The sequence below is a fragment of the Artemia sp. Qi Xiang Cuo genome, chromosome 4 (genome assembly GCF_049724085.1).
Source record: "Artemia sp. Qi Xiang Cuo chromosome 4, ASM4972408v1, whole genome shotgun sequence".
Lineage (NCBI taxonomy): Eukaryota > Metazoa > Arthropoda > Branchiopoda > Anostraca > Artemiidae > Artemia > Artemia sp. Qi Xiang Cuo.
Window position 1 is genome coordinate 29,642,307 of NC_142797.1, and position 27,230 is coordinate 29,669,536.

Sequence of the window (27,230 nt, forward strand, 5' to 3'; positions counted from 1 at the left end):
TGTGCAAAACGCCCCCTTGTGTGCAAAACATAAAGTTTTCTTGGGCAACTATAAGCGTATATATTGGGAAATTATCAAGAATATTTTATTTTACAGGTAGTGATTGTAGTCAATGGAAAGAAATGGGCTATTTCGAAGAAATTAGTGATCATGACGTGGAAGGTTTAGCTCGTGCATCTGCTTCTGGAATTGTCTCGGACTCAAAGATTTATATTGTCGGTGGTTATAGTTTCATCGATTCTCCTTTTGTTTATGCATATAATATGCAGAGTAAGTAAGAATATCCACCCCTTGATTTGATTTTAACAGTGCGCCGCGTTTGATATCCATATTGGTATTAGTGACGTCGGGAACTGTCCCAGACTCAAAAATATATATTGTTGGCGGCTATAGTTTTACCAGACACGGAGCATCACTTCTGAATTTTGATGGAAGATATCGAATATGAAAATAAGTTTATGTGTTACGGTGAAAGACCAAAATCTGATGAATGTCGACATTCACTGGGGAAAGTCTGAAATTAGGATATTTAATAAATATTTCGGATATACACCAAGATTTATAACCTAGCCTAACCTAACATTTCACTACCAAATTTTGCATAAGACTGACAAAGCTGACTAGTCAACAAACACAAAGTCGCTTGGTGTATGTCCGAAATATTTGTTAAATATCCTTATTTCGGACTTTCACCGGTGAATGTCGACATTCACCAGATTTCAAGCAATTACAATTCTAAGATTTTTATGTCAATTACAAATATATTACAATTCAAAGTGGTAAAATATACTAACAGTTGCAGTAAAAATGTCTAACATTCCAATTCAAAAATGCAAGGTTTGAAAAGTGCTGTGATGTTGATCTGGTCCTCTGTGAAACCAAAATCTTCCCTGCAACACTGAACCTTGTCGTCGACAAAGCCAGAATGCTCAGGTGCTTTCCTCCTAAAGATGTCAAAGTTTGATATTTGTCTAGATTTTCTTCCCAGTAGGCCAACGGGCTGGGCTTTTTTCCCCGTCAGATAGCTCATCTCTTAGATATTTTTGAACTTCATCATCAGCTAGTATACATTTTGATTTCATTTGATTTCAGCTAGTATACATTTTGATATACATTTTGATTATTAACTTGAAACAAATGGGCTTTTATCAATATGAAATTCGCACTACTGCTCATTATGCTAATCTTGAAACAAATGGGCTTTTATCAATATGAAATTCGCACTACTGCTCATTATGCTAATCTTTGATAATGGGGAGAGAAAGAATTCGTTTGTTGATTTTTTTTTAGCTAATCGTAAAATAATTTGAAGCAGTAAACAGGTCTAAAATATTGCTGTTCACAATTGCCAAAGATTATTTCAGTGACCAGATAGGAAATAATATGTTTCCTATAACAGACTTAAATCTTTCACAATTACTTTGTCCGTTAAATAGCTATTTATTATTACGCAAATTGTAACATTTTGCATTGCAACTATTCTTCCTTTCATTTCGGACTTTCGGACTTTCACCGGTGAATGTCGACATTCACCAGATTTCGGTCTTTCACGGTAACATATGTACAACCGGTAAGTTCAGCAGTTACGCTACCGTATTTTTTTTTCAAGCAATTACAATTCGAAGATTTTTATGTCAATTACAAATATATTACAATTCAAAGTGGTAAAATATACTAACAGTTGCAGTAAAAATGTCTAACATTCCACTTCAAAAATGCAAGGTTTGAAAAGTGCTGTGATGTTGATCTGGTCCTCTGTGAAACCAAAATCTTCCCTGCAACACTGAACCTTGTCGTCGACAAAGCCAGAATGCTCAGGTGCTTTCCTCCTAAAGATGTCAAAGTTTGATATTTGTCTAGATTTTCTTCCAAGTAGGCCAACGGGCTGGGCTTATTTCCCCGTCAGATAGCTCATCTCTTAGATATTTTGATATTTTTGAACTTCATCATCAGCTAGTATACATTTTGATTTCGTTTGATTTCAGCTAGTATACATTTTGATATACATTTTGATTATTAACTTGAAACAAATGGGCTACTTTATCAATATGAAATTCGCACTACTGCTCATTATGCTAATCTTTGATAATGGGGAGAGAAAGAATTCGTTTGTTGATTTTTTTTTAGCTAATCGTAAAATAATTTGAAGCAGTAAACAGGTCTAAAATATTGCTGTTCACAATTGCCAAAGATTATTTCAGTGACCAGATAGGAAACAATATGTTTCCTATAACAGACTTAAATCTTTCACAATTACTTTGTCCGTTAAATAGCTATTTATTATTACGCAAATTGTAACATTTTGCATTGCAACTATTCTTCCTTTCATTTCGGACTTTCACCGGTGAATGTCGACATTCACCAGATTTCGGTCTTTTACGGTAACATATGTACAACCGGTAAGTTCAGCAGTTACGCTACCGTATTTTTTTTCAAGTAATTACAATTCGAAGATTTTTATGTCAATTTACAATTCAAAGTGGTAAAATATACTAACAGTTGCAGTAAAAATGTCTAACATTCCACTTCAAAAATGCAAGGTTTGAAAAGTGCTATGATGTTGATCTGGTCCTCTGTGAAACCAAAATCTTCCCTGCAACACTGAACCTTGTCGTCGACAAAGCCAGAATGCTTAAGTGCTTTCCTCCTAAAGATGTCAAAGTTTGATATTTGTCTAGATTTTCTTCCCAGTAGGCCAACGGGCTGGGCTTATTTCCCCGTCAGATAGCTCATCTCTTAGATATTTTTGAACTTCATCATCAGCTAGTATACATTTTGATTTCTTGACGCACAAAAGCGAGGATGGATTGCCGGCGAGGGCACACAATTATTTTCAGGATCCTTATCATCCCTATCTCTTTTTTTTTCACAGATTCAAAAGCAGTTTGTAAACGAGAGTAGTTTTCCTCCGATTCATCTTCATTGTAGTTTCTGATCCGGAGATGAGAATCAAGTATTGTTGCATGGATGAAGATCTTGTCATAAGTGTAACTTCATATTCTGCTCTTCATGGCTATTTTGAATGAATTGGCTAGGTTTTCAACAAACCTAGCTCTCGGACTCTGGTTTAAGCAAGCTCATCAGCTCCATGGTTGATGTGATGGGTGTAGATGATGTGACACCTCTTTCAGATTGGGCTCCAATTGTTGGATTTCCAATGCACTTGAGTGATGGAATTATCTCTTATAACAGGAGCCGTCCGGAGTTATTATGCCCATCCTTTGACAAACTTTTTGAAGAATAACATGGGGTCCTTGGAATTGGACAGACAGTCACTTGCTGTGAGTTCAATGTGTTTAGTTTGTCAGTAGCTAGAATGAAACAGTGCTAGTGGAGAATATCGGTAGCTATATGACTGCTTCTAACAAAGCTTACAATACTCAATACATTGGCTTAACTGGAGAAATGCCACCAGCTTCTTAGAATAGTACATAGGACAGACCGCTAGAATAGGATAGACGGCCATTAGCTTTGAACTCCAGCGCATAACGATTGCCAGTAGCTAGAATGAAGACGTACTATTGGAGAATATCGGAAGCTATCTGACTGCTTCTAGCAAAATTGACAATACTCAAGACCTCGGCCATAACTGAAGAAATGCTGTCAGCTTCTTTAAATGCGCTCCTTACGGCGAGGTTCAGCGTATGAGCAAAGCAACTAAGCCTTGTTCGTCCTCCATGGTCATCTATTTCTAAAATTTCCTCTTCGATAAAAAGTTCTTCGTTTCTTTTATCTTCATCTTCTGACTCTGTGCCTCCAGGCGAATTCAGTCGAAGTACCGAGAGCATATTGGCAGTGTTGTCAGTGATAGCATATTCACCTTCAGTCCAATCTTGTGTTCGTTCACCAGTTCTTCATAAGACGTGCACATATCATCCTGTTAAGCGGAAACAAGACTGTCACTCCCAAATAGGCTTTCATCTGTTGGTTCGGCCATAAGTCCCGACTGATGGAAACGGTATCAGTTGAAGAGATTTCGCTATGGGTTGTATTCTTAATCCTTTTGACAACTGATAGATAGATTTATTTTCCACATAACATTACAATAATTATAGAACAATTTACAAATCCCCGCAGAGGCTTATTGGCTTGTAGGAGGGGGATTATGAAAAAGATCTCATAACATTAAACATTTAAACACTTGACATGTAAAGAATTTTTTTCATAAAAATAGAGGAAAAAAAGAAATAATAATATGTATATATATAAAAAAAAACAACTAAAAAAACAGTTTTAGATACAATTAAGGCAAGCGAGTTAGCATCAAGCCAAATTGAAACTCACGAAGAGGTCCACTAACTTTGTACAAACCTCATCCTCTGTTCTCCTAGAAGTAATAAGGGTGGTATGATCGGCAAAAGTAAAAACAGAATCCGAGGTTTGCAAACTATGGTTATGGGTGCGGGAGAATGTTGGACGACAACAATAAAGAGGACTGATATCCTCTGTATAAGTACGTCTGTTACTCTTTCCTGCTTGGGACTGAAGTTCTGGAATTTATAGGGTTGAAGAGTCACCTAAAATCTGGGTTCTAAAGGTAGCTAAGAGGACACATTGAACTTCCAACAAATTTCAGATGTATATTTATCTGGCAATTATATTCAGGGTATTTTCTGCACGTATTAAGTTTCGATGTTGCTGTTTGCCTCCATTTGAAAAAGTTTGGCTTTTTATTAACTGATAGTACAAAGGCCACAATTTACTTATCTTTTGAAAATGTCATAGAAAATTCATAGTACATCCAACACGGAACATCTACGGAATACCCACGTCTACTCTGTGGGCAAAAGATGTAACCAATGTTAAGCAAAATCTATTGGTCAAGCTCAATATATTTTCTAGAATAGCCAAATGTTTATAAACACTCGAATGAGGTTTCATTTGGTTATTTTCTGTATCACTGGTTACAGAGAATGAACTAATTCTGACCTTACCTCTTTTCCCTGATCAAGGTACCTGACACACTAAAGTATATACTTAATCTTGTGGCTAATTGAGGTTGCGAAGACACAGGAGTGGAAGCTTGATCTAAATCAATGACAACATCCTTCCATCACATCTTTCGGTTAATTGTATCCTTTGGGCGCATTTGATACATTTTGCAGGAAACAAACAATGACGATGCGATTACGGTTATGCTACATCTTACAAAATCAATTACGATTCGATTACGATTTGATTGAAAGACCCAGAATTAATTACCATCGTACTATTACTCGGTTAATTGAATATATCCCTGACATGAACAGCGAACTACGTGACTCTTAGAGCCATATCTCGCGTAATTTTATCTCTCCTAAATTCGTGGAACCATATGTAATTAAAAATCTGATGTACTGCTAGTCTTTTATCGACTTTTTTTGTTTGATTATTGAATCTTTCAAACAGTTCGTGGTAACGAACTATAATTAAAGAGTGATCCGCCTAAAAAGTAACCGAAACTCTAAAAAACGGAATTTTGATACCAATAGATACATCAAACGAATCGGATTTTTATGCTGATTTAAATATATAAGTTTAATCAAGTTTAGTCTTACCTATCAAAAGTTACCAGTCTTAGAAAATGTGCCTGATTTTTGAAAAAAAGGGGAAACACCCTTTAAAGTCATAGAATCTTAATGAAAATCTCACCATCAGATTCAGCGCATCAGAGAACCCTACTGTATAGGTTTCAAGCCCCTATCTGCAAAAATGAGGAATTCTGTTTTTTTTTATCATGGATCGTGGATGCGTGTTTATTTGTTTTTTTTGTTGTTTTTTCCCAGGGGTGATCGTATTGACCCAGTGGTCCTAGAATGTCGGGAGAGGGCTCATTTGAACGGAAATTAAAAGTTTTAGTGCCATTTCTAAGTGACCGAAACAATTGGAGGGCAACTAGGCCCCCTCCCTCGCTCATTTTTTTCCCAAAGTCGCTGGATCAAAATTTTCGATATATCCATTTTGTTCAACAAAGTCGACAAATGTAATAGCTATCTCTTTGAGGACAACTTAATCCCCCAAGTCGCCGGGGGAAGGGCTGCAAGTTATGAACTTCGCCCATTGTTTACATATAGTGTTGGTTATTGGGAAGTATACAGACGTTTTCAGGGGGGAATTTTTCTCTGATGCCGGGGGGGGGGGTCAGGGAGGTTACATGGGAGGATCTTTCCATGGAGGAATTTTTCATGGGAGAAGATTATTTCCATGAAGATGGGTGCTGGATTTCTCAGTATTATTTAAAACACAATCAGAATTTAAATAAAAAAAAATTTCAACTGAAAGTAAAGAAAAACATTAAAACTTAAAACGAACAGAAATTATTACGTATATGAGGGGTGTCGTCCTCTCCTCAATACCTCGCTCTTTACGCTAAAGTGTTTTTAGTAATTTCAAAAGAGCTATTTATTCTAATTAAACGGCCTTAGTAGGGAGAGGGGTTATATTTACCTTGCTCCTATATGCCATTGATAGGGAATACGTAATCTCTGAGTCCCAAGTTCAAGGTCATGGGGGAAAACCCAGAAATGTTTTTGTCAACAGAAACCTTGGGAAAAACCCTAGTTTCATAATATGTTTGTGAACAATTTTGGGAAAATCTAATTAGTTTCCCAACGAGGGAAAACCCAATTACTTAACGTGTTTGTCGGTTTTGCCAGGTTTTTGGGGAAATATCTATTGAGTAATAGCTATTGTGATTGGTTAATTTTTTCTTGATATAAAACTGGGACTATGGGGAAACCCATGACCTTCAGAAATGTACGTAAAAGGAGAGAAATCAATAGTCATATGAAAATACCCTATATAAAGTAGGATATAGAGCTATTGATAGAATCACTTTGAATAGTGTAGGTTAAATAAATAAAGGGAAGAAAATGTCTGAAAAAAGGAAATGTTGTGATTCTGAAAAAGAGGTGAGTAATGTTTAATTTTTTGCATTATGTTGATCAATATGGTCGGAGAGATAACTTTTATCACAAATTTGTTTTATGAAAACACATACACAAATTATTTAGTTATTATGATGAATAGGTATAGACATTAGGATTACAAAATATATCCTATGATAAATTACCCCAACCCCCTTCCTTTTTTAAATATGGTAATTTAGAATGTTGCTATTTAAAAGTTTCAATGACCTAAAAAGCCAATTTTCCGCCTATCCTACCAATGGCTATATGATGCTCAAAGATGTTTACCAGTCACCATTGACTCTCTTTACCTAAGCTGGTCATAATATTATTAGATTTAGATTCACTATCACCTTATTTAGAGGGGTAGGAGACCAGTACCCATTTATTGATTGAGAGGGAAGCAAAGTTGTGATTATATATAAAATAAAACATGATCATACTAGTACTATTATCTACATTTAATTTACTGAAAGTTAAATAGCTACTCATATTCCGGGGCCGCCAACCCTTTGTTGATTGAGAGGGATGTGGGTGGGTGTTGTGATCATATGAAAATAAAATATAATTATGGAAATTCAATTATCTATCTACATATACTTACTAGTTTTATGAGTGAGTTATCCCAAAAAATATCCCTGAATGAGAAGCAAATCATTTTTTATATTCCACGTTAAACGAATATTTATTTTTCTTTTTATACAGTTTCACTTTTTATAACATAGTTTATTAGGACTTAATTCCATGTTTTTCCTTCAATAGAAAGAATAAACTGTTCAAACGAGGTCAATTTGGAAAAACAAACCTTTTAACAAAATACACTTTAGGCTAGTTTGCTAATCCAGCCCGTTTGGATATTTAATAGCATGATGGAAGCAAGCAGTGCATGTGAAAGTAACTATTTATTTGTAAACAATTTTTAAAGCTTTAAAATTAGTTGCAAATCTTAGTTATAAAATAAAACTAAGAATTTTATAAAATAAAATTCCACCGTGTGGCATTACTTCTTTTGCAACTGGGAAGCGTAAAATATAGTTATTGATGCTTTTAAATCAATTAGCTTCTCAGAATTTTAAATTGATTGTAAATTTGTTTTCTTCGGGATAAACGTGTAGTTTGGTGCCCTAAAATAGCTATAAAGTAAGACTTTCCCCTGGCCCAATCTGTATGATCACTTAATAAAGATCTTTAAATTCACGTTTGAATGAGCGCCATCCCAATTATCTTGGACCTTCGGTTTGATACAATCCTCCTGTGAAAAACAAAACAAATAAACATGCATCGACTGTGTTTCCTCTGGAAAAAGAGAAGCAAAATTCCACATGTTGGAAAATGGAGCTTGAAACCTCTATGGTAAGGTTATCTGATATGATGTATCTAATAAAGGGATTTTCAATAAGATCGCTTGCTTTTTCGGGGATTTTTCCCCTTTTTTCGAAGATCAGGTAAATGTTCACAGACTTTTGGTTTTGGGTGGGTAACAAATGTAACAATTAACTGAAAGAATTTTATATATTTAGAGGCAGTATAAAAAGCCAATACTGCCGGTGTAATAATTGTCTGGAGATTTCCAGTTTTAGTTTGGATGAATATTCGTCCAAGTCACTTTTTAATTCCATTTTTTTTTATCACGAACTATTTGATAAGATTCTCTTGTGACGAATTTTTTTTAGGACCTGTTCATTTTTTTTTAATTGAATAGGACACTAAAAAGAAAGAGGGTTAATTAGGCACCTGGAAAGTAAGTTTAAATTTTGTCTGTCTTTCGCTATTCTTTTTTTTTAGTGTCTGAATATATAAGGGATTTATGTTTTAGGCAGGGAGAATTGTCCCATTATGAAAGGGGTGTATTTTACATGGTCATTATAAAATCAACACTTGGTATCTATGGAGGCAGAATGATTTTTGAGCATCTCTACTCCTTCTGTAAACTATTCTAAGGCGTAGGAAATTGCATAAAGACAAGCTTACATCTGTTATAATCTACAGAAGCAAGAAATATTTTTGTAATTTTGGTTTGAGTTTGATTTATTTTAAGATTAAATGCATAATAATTAAATATATTATTGATTAAATAAATTGATCCCTTTGCCAGGAGTCCTTGTCGTTTAAACTTTACTGCATTTTGTCTCATTACGCATGCTATTTATTTGCTCTTCTTATGTGAGACTTCAAACTGTCCAAATACTTTATCCCCCGGGAAATACGTCCCCAGAAAACACCCCCCCCCCCGTGGAAAAAAGGTTTTCCAAATTTGAGAATTCTATTTGATTTAATTTTTTTTTTCGTAGGGGGAAGGAGTTTTGTTGCTTGTGTACTCTGAGCAACTCACTCAAGTTTACACTGTGTTCACTCCTAGAAACAAAAAATTGATAATAAAACATAAAAAAACGAATCCGTTCAGGGGGAAATACAGAAATTCTTAGCATTCTGTCCAGAAGAAACACTTCTGATTATAGTGGCTTCATACATCAGCTCATGGGTACTCTTGCAATGCAATCAAAAGTTGACCGCATATTTTTACCGGAATCGCTACTTATTAATTTGTTTTCCTTGTGTGTTCTATAATTATGCGAACTTTCTTGTGTTTTTTTTAAAGTACCTGGATATACCTTATTTTATGCATAAATAATGTATTACCAGACATCCAAAACGTATTTTGAGTAATTCTACAAAACAAATAGCTGAGAAATAACGGGAAAAGTCAGTCAAACGAAAAACAGGTTGTCCCCAGATGGAATGGGGGGATTCATAAGGAATATTTAAGAGAAATGGGAACTTTTTCGTAGCATGGTAAAGAGTGAGGCTTTGAATAGATTGGGACGTAGGAGAAGCGTACATAAATGAATAAACAAGTCTTAAAACGAATAAAGGTTTAACTAAATATGTAAATCAAGATTGAAATTAAAAAAACATTACTACCAAGAGTATGGGGTACTCTCCCCTTCCCCTCTCTGTAAATGTCTAAAACCTAGTGCATAATTAGTACTTTACTGAAAATGAATTACATTACAAATATTTTTCTATGTACTTATTAAAACATTGAAAATAAAATAAAAAAAACTGAAATTGCAGTAATATTAAATTTTGAAATGATGTGCTTTTTCAGCAGCTGATATCATTATATGCCAAATATTTAGTTTCATCTTATTTTCTTCCCAAAACCATTCACGACAAATTTAGTTTTACTATAAACAAGAATTCAGGTAATGTCTCCTTTCGTAATTGTAAAAACTGTAAAGCTTACCATGTCATTGGCGAACTATATTACAAATATTCTCTTTTCCAGGTATTGAAATGAAAATAAAAATTACACTATTCAAATTTTATTTATTATAAAAAAAGAAGGAATTTTACTTTTTCAATTTTATCCATTTAAATAGAACAAAACCTATAGCCTTCTTATAGCATATTAAATGTGTTCAATAGCTTGTAGCAATTAGATGTTTTTCCTTGTTCTATAAAATATTACATTTAGATCCCTACTGATATAGTGATTTTAGCCTATTTTGGCACTGCAAGCGTGGGCGATTCTAAAAGATAACAATCTGAACAAGGTCCATGAAATACAGTTCCACCCATGTTTTTAGTCTATTGGAAAAAAATGGGTTGTGTCTATAACCGATCTGAAGTTTTCTTTTCAATATTTCTAACTCTCTCCTACTTTTTCAGAGTCAAATTTCTTCAAAGAAAATAAATCTAAATGACAACGATAACAAACTGGAAGAACTAAAATCAGCCAGAAAAAATCTTAAAACCAACGTTAAACTCAAATGTCGTTAAGTAATTCAATTAAAAGAGGAGCTTGATGACTTTCAAGAAGTTCCATAGATCACAAAAAGAAAAACTCAGGAAGAAACCCAAGTTTCTTCAATCAAAGTTGAAACCCAGCTTGCAACTGCTCTATCTGAAAATTAACTATTGAAAAATGAAATTACTAAGTTAAAAATTGAAAACAGTACATTTGTAAGTGAAAATGAAAGACTTGACTCGAGAAAAATTTATTGAAATCTCACCTAGCACAAGCCTTATTATATATATCTTGCCTTTTAAACTCAAAAAAGTCTTTAAAAGAGAAAGAAGAATCTGCTGTAAAAGACGAAGAAGAAATTTCATGCCTCAGTCTTTTGTTGCATATCTCCAAATAAAAACCAGGACATTAGAAACAGGTTCAGAATGTCTTGAACAAGAAGTCAGAGAGAAAACCAGTTTGATGAACTCCTTAAAAAATATGATTATTCATTTAAAAGACAGAGAAAAAGAATTCTTTCATGAAATCGATTTTTGTTATCGTGATTTGTTTTAACGCGATTAACTAATTTTGGTTTTATTTATTGAATATTTCAAATTTCTTCGTTATTTATGAAAAAAAAATCAATTCAAAGGACTTACAATATATATTTTTTTTAATCAATATGTTTATACTTTCCCTGTAACAAATACTCTCTGGGACGTCCTCTCGATTTGAATTTTTTTTTAAACTATTTTTTGATATTTTTGGAATAAGAAATTAAAATGATATGAGGATGCAAACCGTGATTTTTTTTGTGTTGTTGTAGTTGAACATGAAAAGAATTTTTTCGGTGTTAGTTTCTTTGTAATCAGCAGCACAATAGTTAGTTTAAAATTAATGAATAAAAAAAACACCTTTTCACAGAGTGAGTTCTCCCTTCATTAACCAAGATCAATCTCCGAGGCACTTGAAGTAACAACGAACTCTTATGTAAACGATTAGTCTAGCCTTGAAAGTTAGTTGCACAATAGTTTAGCTCTAGGACACTCTTGAGACTTATTTGAGACGGATTTTAAGTTAGGTTCGTTTGGGTTCAGTAAAAGTGCGCGCGCATTCTTAGTGAACCCTAACAAACCTAACTTAAAATCCGTTAACCTAGTGTCACCTAGCTACAAAAAACATCTGTGCTGCCATCTATAAATGAATCAGAATAAATGGCAGAACAGTCGGTTATGTCGCCATCTATAACTATAATAGAATAGATGACAGCATTTGTATAATAAAAATAAATGACGTATTTGCTGTCAAGAACAAAGAGAATATGACATTGAAAGATTAGAACATTTTTATTTTGTCGGCAATTTCATTGTCTATTACTATGTTGTTTTTACACAGGTAACAGTTTCGACGTGTAGATAAAATATAACCTACGGAACGATTCAGAATAGAAGTTGAGATTTTTCCTCTTCTGTGGAAAAATTAAGAATTGGAGAGAGAACCCTTTTTTGCTACTATGGAAAAGTTTAGAATTTAAGAACATTTTGTTTTACTTCTACGAAACCAAAAAAAAGGGAAAAATTGAGAACAGAATTAAGAAAATTATGGAAGAATGGTCAAATTTTCATTTTATATTTACAATTGTTTTTACATAGGTAACAGTTTCGACGTGTAGATAAAATATAATCTACAGTAAGATTCAGAATAGAAGTTGAGATTTTTCCTCTTCTGTGGAAAAATTAAGAATTGGAAAGAACCCTTTTTCTTCTCTACTATGGAAAAATTTGTTTTACTTCTACGAAACAAAAAAAAATGGGAAAATTCAGAACAGAAGTAACAAAATTATGGAAGAGGGGGCAAATTTTCATTTTATATTTACAACAAATCCTTTTTTCCTGTTAATCTTTGTTTTAGATCAAGATTTAGAATAGAAGTTGAGATTTTTCCTCTTCCATGGAAAAATTAAGAATTGGAAAGAACACCTTTTTTCTCTACTATGAAAAAATTTAGGATTTAAGAAAATTTTGTTTTACTTCTACGAAACAAAAAAAAATGGGAAAATTTCAGAACAGAAGTAAGAAAATTATGGAAGAAAGGACAAATTTTCATTTTATATTTACAAAAAATCTTTTTTTTCCTGTTAATCTTTGTTTTAGATCATTTCTTGGATTTTAAGTGTCATGTGTCTTCATGATTCATGGAATATGAACTAGCATTGATCTGGAAATGTCACTGTCCAAAGAATACTGCAACCTGATAACTGACATATGGTATAAAGCTAGAGAGTGAAAAAAGCGTATATTAATGTTGCTAACGAAGAAAAAAATGTTCCATTAACATAAAAACAAGCTCTAAAAATTAAAGAATCTTAACATCATAATGTATAGAAATGTTTTTGATGTAACGACGTCATATAAAACATTATATGTTGTTAATATCATTGAACATGGAAAAAAAATCAATCGAATGTTTTCAAATCGCTTATATTCCATCCATCGACTAGAATCTAAACTAATTATACTATTTCTGGAGTTCCTAATGGATACCTTTCCATTAATATCTATTTTGTTATTCATCATCCATTGCTAAAAAATCTGGCTTTATTGACAGGATTATGTATTTTATTATTATACTAAGGACATTTGAAGTCTTCCAAATTTATAAGACGGATATCCTCCTTACACTTCTTCAACAGTAAATTATCAGTGGTAACATCTCCCTTCACAAATCTAATTTCAATATTCGCAAAATTGCTAACTGTGACAATTTTATTCTGAAAATAATATAAACTAACTCTAGTGCTAGAATATGGCATTACTGGCCGTTCTTGCCAACCTTGCTTGTTAATGAATTTCGCTGTTGTATACAATCGGTTAGTTGAGTACTTATGTAAATTATAGTTTACATTCCGATGGTGAATATCTACCTCTTTAAATTTTTCATTCATCACTAAGAGAGCACATTCAAATATTAATCCGCAATCAACTTTGGCTATATTGACAAATTCACTGTCAATAATTCCGAACATCATTTACTGATATTTTTCTGCGAACTATAAAAAAAAAATCAATATTCTTATTACTTCAAGTATCGGCTTAAAGTGTTGGTTTTATCATTGAATTCATATATATATATATGCATATGTAATTAGCAGTTAAGTTTGGAGAAATTGTTTGCTCAAGATTTCATTGGTCCTTCAAGTGTCTTAAAGAATCATTATTGCCAAGTCTGTTTAGAGTTCTTTAAGTCTCAAGAGTGACCTAGAGCTAAATTATTGCGTAACTAACGTTCAAGGCTAGACTAATCGTTTACATAAGAGTTTGTTGCTACTTCAAGTGCCTTGGAGATTGATCTTGGTTAATGAAGGGGGTACTCTCTCTGAAAAGGTGTTTTTTATTCATTAATTTTAAACTAACTATTGTGCTGCTGATTACAAAGAAACTAACACCGAAAAATTTCTTTTCATGTTTAACTACAATAACAAAAAAAAAAATCACGGTTTGCATCCTCATATCATCTTCATTTCTTATTCCAAAAATATCAAAAAATAGTTTAAAAAAAAATTCAAATTGAGAGGACGTCCTAGAGAGTATTTGTTACAGGGAAAGAATAAACATATTGATAAAAAAAATATATATATTGCAAGTCCTTTGAATTGAATTTTTTTTTTCATAAATAACGAAGGGATTTGAAATATTCAATAAATAAAAACCAAAATTAGTTAATCGCGTTAAAACAAATCACGATAACAAACATCCCTTTCATGAAAGAATTCTTTTTCTCTGTCTTTCAAATGAATAATCATATTTTCTAAAGCGTTCATCAAACTGGTTTTCTCTCTGACTTCTTGTTCAAGACGTTCTGAACCTGCTTCTAATGTCCTGGTTATTATTTGGAGATATGCTACAAAAGATTTGAGGCATGAAATTTCTTCTTCGTCTTTTACAGCAGATTCTTCTTTCTCTTTTAAAATTTGATTGTATTCCATATTCAACTTAGTAATTTTCTCTTTTAAAGACTTTTTTGAGTTTAAAAGGCAAGATATATATAATAAGGCTTGTGCTAGGTGAGATTTCCAATAAATTTTTCTTGAGTCAAGTCTTTCATTTACACTTACAAATGTACTGTTTTCAATTTTTAACTTGGTAATTTCATTTTTCAATAGTGAATTTTCAGATAGAGCAGTTGCAAGCTGGGTTTCAACTCTGATTGAATAAACTTGAGTATCTCCCGGAGTTTTTCTTTTGGTGATCTCTGGAACTTGTTGAAAGTGATCAAGTTCCTCTTTTAATTGAATTACTTCACGACATTTGAGTTGAAAGTCCGTTTTAAGATTTTTTCTGACTGCTTTTAGGTCTTCCAGTAGGTTATCGTTGTCTTGTAGATTTATTTTCTTTGAAGAAATTTGACTCTGAAAAAGTAGGAGAGAGCTAGAAATATTGAAAAAAAACTTCAGATCGGTTATAGACACAAGCCATTTTTTTCAAACAGACTAAAAACATAGGTGGAACCGTATTTAATGGATCTTGTTCAGATTGTTATATTTTAGAATCGCCCACGCTTGCAGTGCCAAAATAGGCTAAAATCACTATATCAGTAGGGATCTAAATGTAATATTTTATAGAACAAGGAAAAACATCTAATTGCTACAAGCTATTGAACACATTTAATATGCTATAAGGAGGCTAAAGGTTTATTTCTATTTAAATGTATAAAATTGAAAAAGTAAAATTCCTTCTTTTTTTTATAATAAATAAAATTTGAATAGTGTAATTTTCATTTTCATTTCAATACATGGAAAAGAAAAACTGGAAAAGAGAATATTTGTAATATAGTTCGCCAATGACGTGGTAGGCTTTACATTATTACAATTAGGAAAGGAGACATTATCTAAATTGTTGTTTATAGTAAAACTAAATTAGTCGTGAATGATTTTGGGAAGAAAATAAGATGAAACTAAATATTTGGTATATAATGATATCAGCTGCTGAAAAAGCACATCATTTTAAAATTTAATAGTACTGTAATTTCAGTTTTTTTTTTATTTTCAATGTTCTAATAAGTACATAAGAAAAGTATTTGTAATGTAATTCATTTTCAGTAAATTGCCATTTATGCAGTAGATTTTAGACATTTACAGATAGGGGAGGAGAGAGTACACATACTCTTGTATGTAGTAATATTTTTTTTATTTCAATTTTGATTTATATATTTAATTAAACCTTTATTCGTTTTAAGATTTGTTTATTCATTTGTGTATGCTTCTCCGTCCTAATCTATTCAAAGCCTCACTCTTTACCACACTGCCAGAAAGTTCCCATTTCTCTTAAATATTTCCTTATCTGTCCCCCCATTCCGTTTGGGGACAACCTGTTTTTCGTTTGACTGATTTTTTCCGTTATTTCTCAGCTATTTGTTTTGTAGAATTACTCAAAATACGTTTTGGATGTCTGGTAATACATTATTTATGCATAAAATAAGGTATATCCAGTTACTTTAAAAAAAAACACAAGAAAGTTCGCATAATTATAGAAAACACAAGGAAAACAAATTAATAAGTAGTGATTCCGGTAAAAATATGCGGTCGACTTTTGATTGCATTGCAAGAGTACCCATGAGCTGATGTATGAAGCCACTATAATCAGAAGTGTTTCTTCTGGACAGAATGCTAAGAATTTCTGTATTTTCCCCCTGAACGGATTCGTTTTTTATGTTTTATTATCAATTTTTTGTTTCTAGGAGTGAACACAGTGTAAACTTGAGTGAGTTGCTCAGAGTACACAAGCAACAAAACTCCTTCCCCCTACGAAAAAAAAAATTAAAATCAAATAGAATTCTCAAATTTGGAAAAACTTTTTTTCCACGGGGGGGGGGGGGGTATTTTCTGGGGACGTATTTACCGGGGGATAAAGTATTTGGACAGTTCGAAGTCTCGCATAAGACGAGCAAATAAATTGCATGCGTAATGAGACAAAATGCAGTAAATTTTAAACGACAAGGACTCCTGGCAAAGGGATCAATTTATTTAATCAATAATATATCTAATTATTATGCATTTAATCTTAAAATAAAATCAAACTCAAACCAAAATTACAAAAATATTTCTTGCTTCTGTATATTATAACAGATGTAAGCTTGTCTTTATGCAATTTCCTACGCCTTAGAATAGTTTACAGAAGGAGTAGAGATGCTCAAAAATCATTTTGCCTGCATAGATACCAAGTTTTGATTTTATAATGACCATGTAAAATGCACCTCTTTCATAATGGGACAATTCTTCTTCCCTCGAACATAAATCCCTTATATATTCAGACACTAAAAAAAAGAATAGCGAAAGAAAGACAAAATTTAAACTTACTTTCCAGGTGCCAAATTAACCCTCTTTCTTTTTAGTGTCCTATTTAATTAAAAAAAAATGAATAGGTCAAAAAAAAAATTCGTCACAAGAGAATCTTATCAAATAGTTCGTGATAAAAAAAAATGGAATTAAAAAGTGACTTGGACGGATATTCACCCAAACTAAAACTGGAAATCTCCAGACAATTATTACACCGGCAGTATTGGCTTTTTATACTGCCTCTAAATATATAAAATTCTTTCAGTTAATTGTTACATTTGTTACCCACCCAAAACCAAGTCTGTGAAAATTTACCTGATCTATGAAAAAAGGGGAAAAATTCCCAAAAAAGCAAGCGATTTTATTGAAAATCCCTTTATTAAATACATCATATCAGATAACCTTACCATAGAGGTTTCAAGCTCCATTTTCCAAGATGTGGAATTTTACTTCTCTTTTTCCAGAGGAAACACAGTCGATGCATGTTAATTTCTTTTGTTTTTCACAGGAGGATTGTATCAAATCGAAGGTCCAAGATAATTGGTATGGCGCTCATTCAAACGTGTATTTAAAGATCTTTTTTAAGTTATCATACAGATTGGGCCAGAGGAAAGTCTTACTTTATAGCTATTTTAGGGCACCAAACTACACGTTTACCCCGAAGAAAACAAATTTACAATCAATTTAAAATTCTGAGAAGCTAATTGATTTAAAAGCATCAATAACTATATTTTACGCTTCCCAGTTGCAAAAGAAGTAATGCCACACGGTGGAATTTTATTTTATAAAATTCTTAGTTTTATTTTATAACTAAGATTTGTAACTAATTTCAAAGCTTTAAAAATTGTTTACAAATAAATAGTTACTTTCACATGCACTGCATGCTTCCATCATGCTATTAAATATCCGAACGGGCTGGATTAGCAAACTAGCCTAAAGTGTATTTCTTAAAAGGTTTGCTTTGCCAAATTGACCTCGTTTGAACAGCTTATTCCGTCCATTGAAGGAAAAACATGGAATTAAGTCCTAATAAACTATGTTATAAAAAGTGAAACTATATAAAAAGAAAAATAAATATTCGTTTAACGTGGAATATAAAAAATAATTTGCTTCTCATTCAGGGATATTTTTTGGGATAACTCACTCATAAAACTAGTAAGTATATGTAGATAGATAATGGAATTTCCATAATTTTATTTTATTTTATATGATCACAACACCCACCCACATCCCTCTCAATCAACAAAGGCTTAGCGTCCCCGGAATTTGAGTAGCTACTTAACTTTCAGCAAATTAAATGTAGATAATATTACTAGTATGATCATGTTTTATTTTATATATAATCACAACTTTGCCTCCCTCTCAATCAATAAATGGTTACTGGTCTCCTACCCCTCTAAATAAGGTGATAGTGAATCTAAATTTAATAATATTATGACCAGCTTAGGTAAAGAGAGTCAATGGGGACTGGTAAACGTCTTTGAGCATCATATAGCCATTGGTATGATAGGCGGAAATTTGACTTTTTAGTTCATTGAAACTTTTAAATAGCAACATTCTAAATTACCATATTTAAAAAAGGAAGGGGGTGGGGGTAATTTATCATGGGACATATTTTGTAATTCTAGAGTCTATACCTATTCATTATAATAACTAAATAATTTGTAAATGTATTTTCATAAAACAAATTTGTGATAAAAGTTATCTCTCCGACTATATTGATTAACATAATGCAAAAAATTAAGCATTACTCACCTCTTTTTCAGAATCACAACATTTCCTTTTCTCAGACATTTTCTTCACTTAATTTATTTAATCTACACTATTCAAAGTGATTCTGTCAATAGCTCTATATCCCACTTTATATAGGATATTTTCATATGATTATTGATTTCTCTCCTTTTATGTACATTTCTGAAGGTCATGGGTTTCCCTATAGTCCCAGTTTTATATCAAGAAAAAATTAACCAATCACAATAGCTATTACTCAATAGATATATCCCCAAAAACCTGGCAAAAATGACAAACAAGTTAAGTAATTGGGTTTTCCCTTGTTGGGAAACTAATTAGATTTTCCCAAAATTGTTCACAAACATGTTATGTAACTAGGATTTTTCCCAAGGTCTCTGTTGACAAAAACATTTCTGGGTTTTCCCCCGTGACCTTGAACTTGGGACTCGGGGACTACGTACTCCCTATCAATGCCATATAGGACCAAGGTAAATATAACCCCTCTCCCTCCTGGCATTTGTGATTCAGGGATCATTCTTAAAGAATTGAAACAAACTCGAACTTTAGCATAAAGAACAAGGTATTGACAAGAGGGCCATTCCCCTCATATACGTAATAAAATTATACGAATATAGAAGTTCGTTACGTAAGTTAATTCGTAAGTTATGTATGTTTATCACTAATAAAAATGTTCGTAAATAAAATAAAAAGTTCTAGTGCCCTTTTTAAGGAGCCCAAAAAATTGGTGGGCAACTAGGCCCCCTCTCCCGTTCCTTTTTTCTCAAAATCGTCCGATCAATATTTTGAGAAAGCCATTTAGGCCAAAAACAGTAAAATTAATATGCGAATTTCGTTTTAACTAGTCATGTACAATGAGCCAAAATCAAAACCCGCATTAATTCAAAACGTTCAGAAACTTAATAAAAAAGTTTTTTTTAACTGAAAGTAAGGAGCGACGTTAAAACTTAAAACGAACAGATATTATTCCGTATATGAAAGGGGCTGTCCCCTCCTCAACGCCCCGCTCTTTACGCTAAAGTTTTCTAATGTTTCAAAAAGTAGAGCTGTGAAAAAGATGCAAACTATAGCGTAAAGAGCGAGGCGTTGAGGAAGGGCCAGCCTCTTTCATATACGGAATAATTTCTGTTCGTTTCAAGTTTTTATGTCGCTCCTTATTTTCAATTAAAAAAAACTTTTTTTTTATTTAATTTCTTTGAAAGAGTCAACAGAGAAACTTTTGGGATAACTTCTTCAGGAAGATCATTCTAGATTGAAGGGAATCTGTGTTATATTATCGTAGATTGTAAATATATTAATCTCTATTCTGTTATTTTAGAAATCGAATTGTAATTAAATGCTTTATGGTCCTAAGACATTCTCGCAGTAAGAAGTATCCTGACTGTCAGATTAAGTAATGACGATGTTTTGATATCACCTCATATAACCTACCTCTGTTAATTTGTACCTTTGTGATTTATGGCCTATCTTATTTCGAATGTAATATTATTTGTATTTGAAGTTTTACCAAAAATAAATAAACCACCTACTAGATTTGGTCAGACAAACTGTTATTTAAGATTGGCCTTCACTGGCTTTACGTAAGATGGGCTCGTAATTGAGCATTACTGTAGAGTAAATGGGGCGAGAGGACTGGTTAGGAAAAGAGGGCAGGGACCACAAACCCTTCTCCAAAGATAAAAATAAAGATGGTGAGACAGAACTATTTGGCAATGGGGAAGAATGTCTTTCGAATTCTGCAGCAGACCTTCGCTCATTTGTGCACTGAGTTGGGACTTGGCTTGTTTTTGCACCGAGTTAGGACTTGGCTTGCTTTTGCTAGTTTTTGCACCGTATCAGGACTTTTAGGGCGTGTCTCGAGTTTTTCTTGAGTTTTATGCACTGATTCACTCAACAGCCCGAATTTAGCTTGTTTCTACACTGTCATATTATTTCTTTTTTATTTTATTATTATTATTATACCGAGTGAGGGTATAGCTTATTTTCGTAGGCGAGAGTGGTATATACTGGGGCGCGGTACATAGCGAGATACCATAAAGACTATAAAGGTGTGCAATTAAAAAACATTTAGTCAACAATTTAATGCCGACAAGGAGTAAATTGAAGGGGAAATACAACCATTACACTGTTTTTTAGTCGGTAAAAAGTAGTGCTGGAATCGAGGGTTCAGACCTATACGTATCAGTGAGGAATAGATTATCAGCTACGCGCCAAATAGGATTGTGGATATGTACTATGAGTTAAATCCATTAAGCCCTTATCCGCTGTATTTAATATATGTTCTGACTTTTTATCTCCAATCTGATTACAGCATCTCTGGTCTGGTCTTGGTATTTTTGAGTGAATATTTCCTTCCCGTTTTAGATAATTCATGGACTCCTTATAGTACATCTGGAATGGACCAGCCAACTTCTCGCCACGGGCACACAGCAATTCTTTACGATGAAACTCTGATAATATTTGGTGGAATGACCAAAGATGGCGCCATCACTAATGAAATATGGGGTTTAAATTTGACAAGCATGATTTGGAAGCAGCTTGTGGTTCAGAAAACTGTTTGCTCAGCGAAACTGTGTGGTTTGTTTGATTTATGTATATTTACCTTACTTTAGACCTTAGATCCTCCTGTGCCTCCGGAGGTGCTCAAAGCCTCCAAGAAGAATCGGTGCGGCCGCCTAGACATCCGCCCATTCAGGTTAAAGCGAGGCATTGAAATTTGAGAGGTCAGTTCGGCAGTTACTTTATATGGTGTTATGGGGCGTCCTCTTCTTCTAGTACCGCGTTGCTGCCATTGGAAGACGACCTTTGGCAGTTGTTTCGGCATGCGAATCACATGCTCGAGGTATCTCCACTTCCGGTATTTGATAATTTCAGTAATGTGTAGCTGAGACATCTTCTGTCGTACAATAGCGTTCGTTATTTTTTGGGAGTAATAGATATGCATCATTTCGTCCGTTGAAAGGGGGAGGAAGGGATCCAAACAAACAAAAATTCGTTTTAAGTCGAAGTATTCTTTGGTATGGGGATCTTTCAGACGATATTTGGTATGGTCGAAGTTACTTCCAGCCTTCCAGGCTAGTTAAGACGTGAACTCTTGCGCTAAGTAAAATCCATACGAGACCGACTTTTATGTTTTGAACAAATGTGCTGAACTTGGAATCCAATTATATAGTTGAAAGTAGACTTAGCTTGGTTAAAAAAGAAAACATCGTTTCTCATTGATTGTTGTGCTCGACAATTTTCTTATGCAAAAGATACGCTTACTCGAGACGTTTTGAAACTCCTTTTTTTCTGGATAATTATTATCATGTTAAAATGGAAAGGAATATTGTCATTAATTCTTTTTTTTATGCTGATCTAGGTCTAGAATTGGAAAAATCTAGCGTGAAACATAAACTTCGATAACATCAGTATGTTACCTTTAGGTGCATTACTGTCCACTTCAAACAATGGTTTCAACTTGGTAGTATCTATTTATGAATTTTGGTTCACTCGGGAGGCCGAAATATGCCGTAAGGAGATCAATAAATGTTCCAAGGATGTAGAAATGCAGACATTTTTTACATCTTCAGGAATGCTTCCTAATATCAAAGCCGAATTTTCTGTCTTACCAGATGATGCTTGGAAATTTGCATTGTATAAATATTTATAAAATGTTAAATCTTTATAAGTATTTGAATAATATATGTAAATATTTCTTTCAAAATGCCCTTTTAGGATAGAATATCTATAACTTAATTGGAAAATACATAATAAAAGCCAATATTTTTACACACTATATTTCATTTTGGAAACAAACATAAGCAGTTAAAAAGGAGAAACAGGTCGAGCTCTTAGGATCTCCAGCTCCTGCTGGGGTATGCAACCTAATTCAGGCATATCCTCGTTATTGCTGTCCCGTTTACGGTCTCCTAATTAAAAACACTGTTTACATATCCGCAGTACTGGGAGATGTTCAAAAATGCATTACTAAATAATACTCGGACCAGTTGCATAGCAGTAGCAGCTGCAACCAGTTGTAGTTGCTTAAGCAACTGCAGAAGTACCCTTAAAGTCTTGAATTTTCCCACTTAATTGATCGGAGACAAGATTTAATAGCGACATCCAGGAAAGCGCTATTAGCAAACGAGAAGCACCGATTTATTCTTACACCCTCCGTTCAGATCAGCAGAATTACTAGGGATCACAACAAACTACAATCCGTTAAGTGCCGTACAAACAGATTTGTAAACCCCTCCGTCCTGTGTTTTTAATAATTTTTTCTGATTGTAAAAGTAGCGTAATTTCAAAAGTAGCATAATTTGGGGTTCATTCTTGAGCGCTACGATAGATATTTAATTAAACGAATAACCATCAGATTTTGATTTTCCGAATAAATCACAGTAAATGAGTAAAAAAAAAACAATGATTTCGAAAACTTCTTATTTATAAATTGTTTTTTTTATTCAATTTTTCTGTCTTCAAGATTGAGACCGGTATCATCAGTAATGCAGTGCTTCTTTAATGTCACCTAAGTTATATAAGCTTTGTAAGTGCAGGTTCTGTCTTAAACGCTTTATAAGGGTGGATATTTTGTTTGCCTTTGTTTTAGATTAGCGTTGAAAGATCTGGAACAGAATCTTTTGCTATTTATGAATGGTGTGAGTGATGAAAGACTTGAGAGCCAGGGTTAACTAGAGTAAAGCCAAGACAGACAATATCTGTTAGAGGCAAAGCTGGTATAACTTATTCAGAGTTGTTTTAAAAAGAATTATTTCCACTTCTTGATGACAGTCTATCATCCATTTTTGGGCAGAACTAAAGTATATAGGCATACAGTAAGGGTTTGCTCGAGCTCATGACCGTATTAAGGGGGGAGGAGGTGTTACCGGGTTTGAACCTCCCCCCCCCCCCTCCAACAAATTTTGCCCAACTCGTAAATAAGTACCAAAAATGCATAAGAACAAATTTGATACATTTTGTAATATATTTTTTTACCCCAACCACCCCCCCCCTCCCCAAGCAAAACTCCTGGATACATCCTTGCCGAGCTGAAGACAAATTTCCTTAAGTAACTTTACAAGAAATATGTGATGATCTTTCTAACTTGTCGATGCTAATTTCAGAAACAGCCTTAGTATTATCAGGAATATCTCCCCCTGGACGGATTCTGGGATGTGAGAAGTGACTCTATTCAGAAGTCAAATCGGTAAATTCAGCAGAGGGAACGTAGTGACAAAGAGCGTTTTCAGGCGAGGGTATGTCTGCCAACTCGTCAAAAAGATGCTTAACTGTTGCTTCTTTGGCCGCTATTATTAGGATTAGATGATCTACCTTTTACCCTTAAGTAAGCTAATGGGGAGATTATAAGGGAAAGGGGAAACTCGGAATCTAATAATTACGGAAAGCAATGCAAATGAAATGCGGTGGAAAACGAGTGGTAAATTCGTTAAAAATGAATTGAGTCGTGTTAGACGACAGTGTTATGACGGTAACTGGCTGCTACCATTTGTTATAATGGAATCTAGCTTCTATAAATGGTTATAATTTCTTAGTGCCACGGCCTTTTAAGAGTGATTACGTGGTCCCAAGCCTGGCCGCGAAATTCCCTCCTCAGAAGCTAACAAGGGCCAACTAGGATAGTTACATTTAGGCGAATATCCTGCTGAGTGTTGAAAGAGGAAAAGCTGGGCTATCTCTGGATTGTATTTATTGGCTTGAGGAATACAAACAAGAATATGGCTTGTCGAAAGATTTACAAGAAACTGATTCTAATGTTACTTACAGGCAAGTAACATCAACAATTAATCGATAATTATATTTACGATCAAAGCAATCTGGTCAGTCCAATGATTCTGTTGAGTTTGGAACTACACAGATTTGTTCTTTTTTTATTTATTTTTTTTTACTATTTAATATAGTCGAGCTATTACAATAGGCAAGGCTCGAGAAGTGTTTTGACATTAAAAATGAGGAGCTAAACATCGAAAAAAAGAAGAAGTTATGAAAGTTATTATTAAGAAGAAGCTGTAAATTGAAAGGAAGTTATAAATTATTTTTAAAATAGAAATTTCTACCAAAACAGCATTGCACAAGAAGGTTTGGCAATTACTTCCTGAAAAAGATAAGAAACTCTCCATTAGGGCTGTCCAATACTCGATACGTCAGTCTTTTGGTTTAAGTTTTGAACCAATCTGATGTATATGTTGTTCACATCCAGGAATAGTTTACGAGATTGATTTAAACTAACCCAGATTATATTTCAAAAGCTTCTAAAAGTAAGGACAGAACATCTATTGATGATATTTTTTGTACTGAAACCTTGGCTTAATTAACAAAATTACCAAATACAAATATGCACCTATTGTTTTCCTTCTTTTTCCCCAGTTGGTACACTTTTTAAGTCCCTGAAATTCATGCTTTGTAACAATACTAAAACCAGGGTTTTCTGGGCTGATCGTTAAGCTTCGCTATCACCATCAGGCACTTGACTAATCTGTCTCTTTATTTAGCACCATGGGCAGAATAGATAGTTTCCCTTAAGACCGAAATCTCCCAACATATAACGGTACAAAGTATTGTTTAACGTTACCCATAAAAGTTACCCTTCTCTGCATGTACAGTCTTAGAACTTCATAGATTAAAATCGGACTCAAGTTTCTAAGACCAAGCTAAGCTCATCAATACCAAGATTGGCATCTGTGTGTAAGGTTTCGGTAAGGTTTGCTCTTCGGCAAATTTTTACCGAAGGTTTTGGGGTGGCTGTTAATACTGATGTTTTTCGTTTGGTTTAATAAATATCTCTTTCTCTCCTGTATGTTGCCAATTCAACTTTTTTCAGTACCTTTTATTTGTACCGTTTCCAGGACCGTTGGCATCTGTCGGCCATACTATGACTCTAGTCAACGACAAAGCTTACATCATATTTGGGTATAGTCCTTTATACGGGTATCTAAACACTGTTCAGGAATATAGCATCGGTAAGTTTTGGTAACCTTGTTTTTTGGTTTGTTTTTTCCTTTTTTTTGGGGGGGGGGGGGAGATTAAAATTTTATCAATTATAGAATGTGATTAGCGAAAATCATTGGCAAAAGTGTGATTAAAGAAATGAACACTTTTCATCTAAAGCTCTTAATTGACAGGTTTCTATACAACCCTACCCCATATAAGGACATCAGGGTTGTCTGAACTTTTACGGAAATTTACGAAGAATGTCCTGAGAACAGCGAAACGAGGCACAAATTTATCACTTGTAAGTTTGGCACTTGAAAATTTCAAAAAGCAAAAAATCAAGTGGACAAAGGATATTGCAAATTGAGGATTCAGTATTACCCTGAATTAAGTGACAAATCAATTATTTTACAATTTCACCGTACAAAAACTGTATAACTATGCTGCATAATTATTGCTCGAGCTTGTCTGAGGACTACACAAAACTTTTTTGTCAAATTTCTTGCATTAAAAATAATAGACAAGTAGCCTATTATTTGCTAAGACTTCAGGTATATACAGATTTGATATTATAAAATATGTAAAAGATAGATTATAATTTTCATTGATATTTTCGCCCACCTAATTTTTTACACAAGAAATTGCTTTGAAAAAAAAATAATAAAAAGTTGCTTTTGTTTCGCTTGGATTTTCAAGAATATAAACAAACATATTCGTTCAAAATATTAACAACCAAATCATATTCATTCAAAGAATGGAAACTAGCATATTCACGTGATAATTGGTTTAGAGTTAGTTGAAATTGCGTAGCAATTCCGTGTTTCTTGGTTTTCGGCATTTTCGGAATCTTTTTCTATTTTGCGACGCTTTTTGCATTATTTCTCAGTATTTGTATATTATTGTAACTTTTATATAACTCAACTGCATTTTCAAACTTCGATGAGGTTTTCACTATTAAATAACAATTTAGCTGGATTTTGTAATGTTAATGCGTGCATTGTCTATTTTGTGCCAATGTGCATTTTAATTATTGTTTCTTATTCCTACTTTTTTAATTCCTTATTCCTAGTTTAATTCCTTATTAGTTTAATTCTATTTTTGACCTCTACGTCCCTAGAAAGAGGCTATCCTAGTAAAACCGAAAATAATAATTGACTACTAATAAAGAAAAGAAAGACTGGTCCGATAAACTTAAATTAGATAGGTAAAATGAAAAAATAATCCCCAAACAATAAAGCATTCAAAAAGAAACACATAGCTAAATGTAAAAGACAAAGGTTTGAGACACCTAGATGACTGATATTTTGGTTCCATGTGTTCCTGAACATCCATCAGATGACATATTGACAGGTGTTCAGATGAACAGATCATCCATCTGCTCAGGAACGTATTTAAGGCATTTTCTTGCTTTAAATGTGTCCACATTTGTGAAGATTTAAGAGTCCCTGCCAATGGCCTTGCTTTGAATGGACATTTTAAATACGTTATGTTCATTGTAGAGGGCTGGATTTTGAGATGGACCTGGACAAAACGAAAAAAATCATAAAGAAGAGAAAACGAGGATAATAACAGTCAGTGAAAAATAGTAGAAAACTAT

At 33.4% G+C, this 27,230-nt stretch overlaps 1 protein-coding gene across 1 annotated transcript in view; it reads left to right on the plus strand.

The window, feature by feature from the left end:
- The window catches only part of dsd (attractin-like protein dsd), a 119,159-nt gene that overhangs the window by 37,632 nt on the left and 54,297 nt on the right, over nt 1-27,230 (plus strand). The window contains exons 5-7 of the mRNA XM_089087485.1: nt 97-270; nt 21,068-21,280; nt 25,549-25,662. Of these exons, the coding sequence (XP_088943611.1) occupies nt 97-270; nt 21,068-21,280; nt 25,549-25,662 (501 nt within the window). The remainder of the gene's footprint in view (nt 1-96; nt 271-21,067; nt 21,281-25,548; nt 25,663-27,230) is intronic.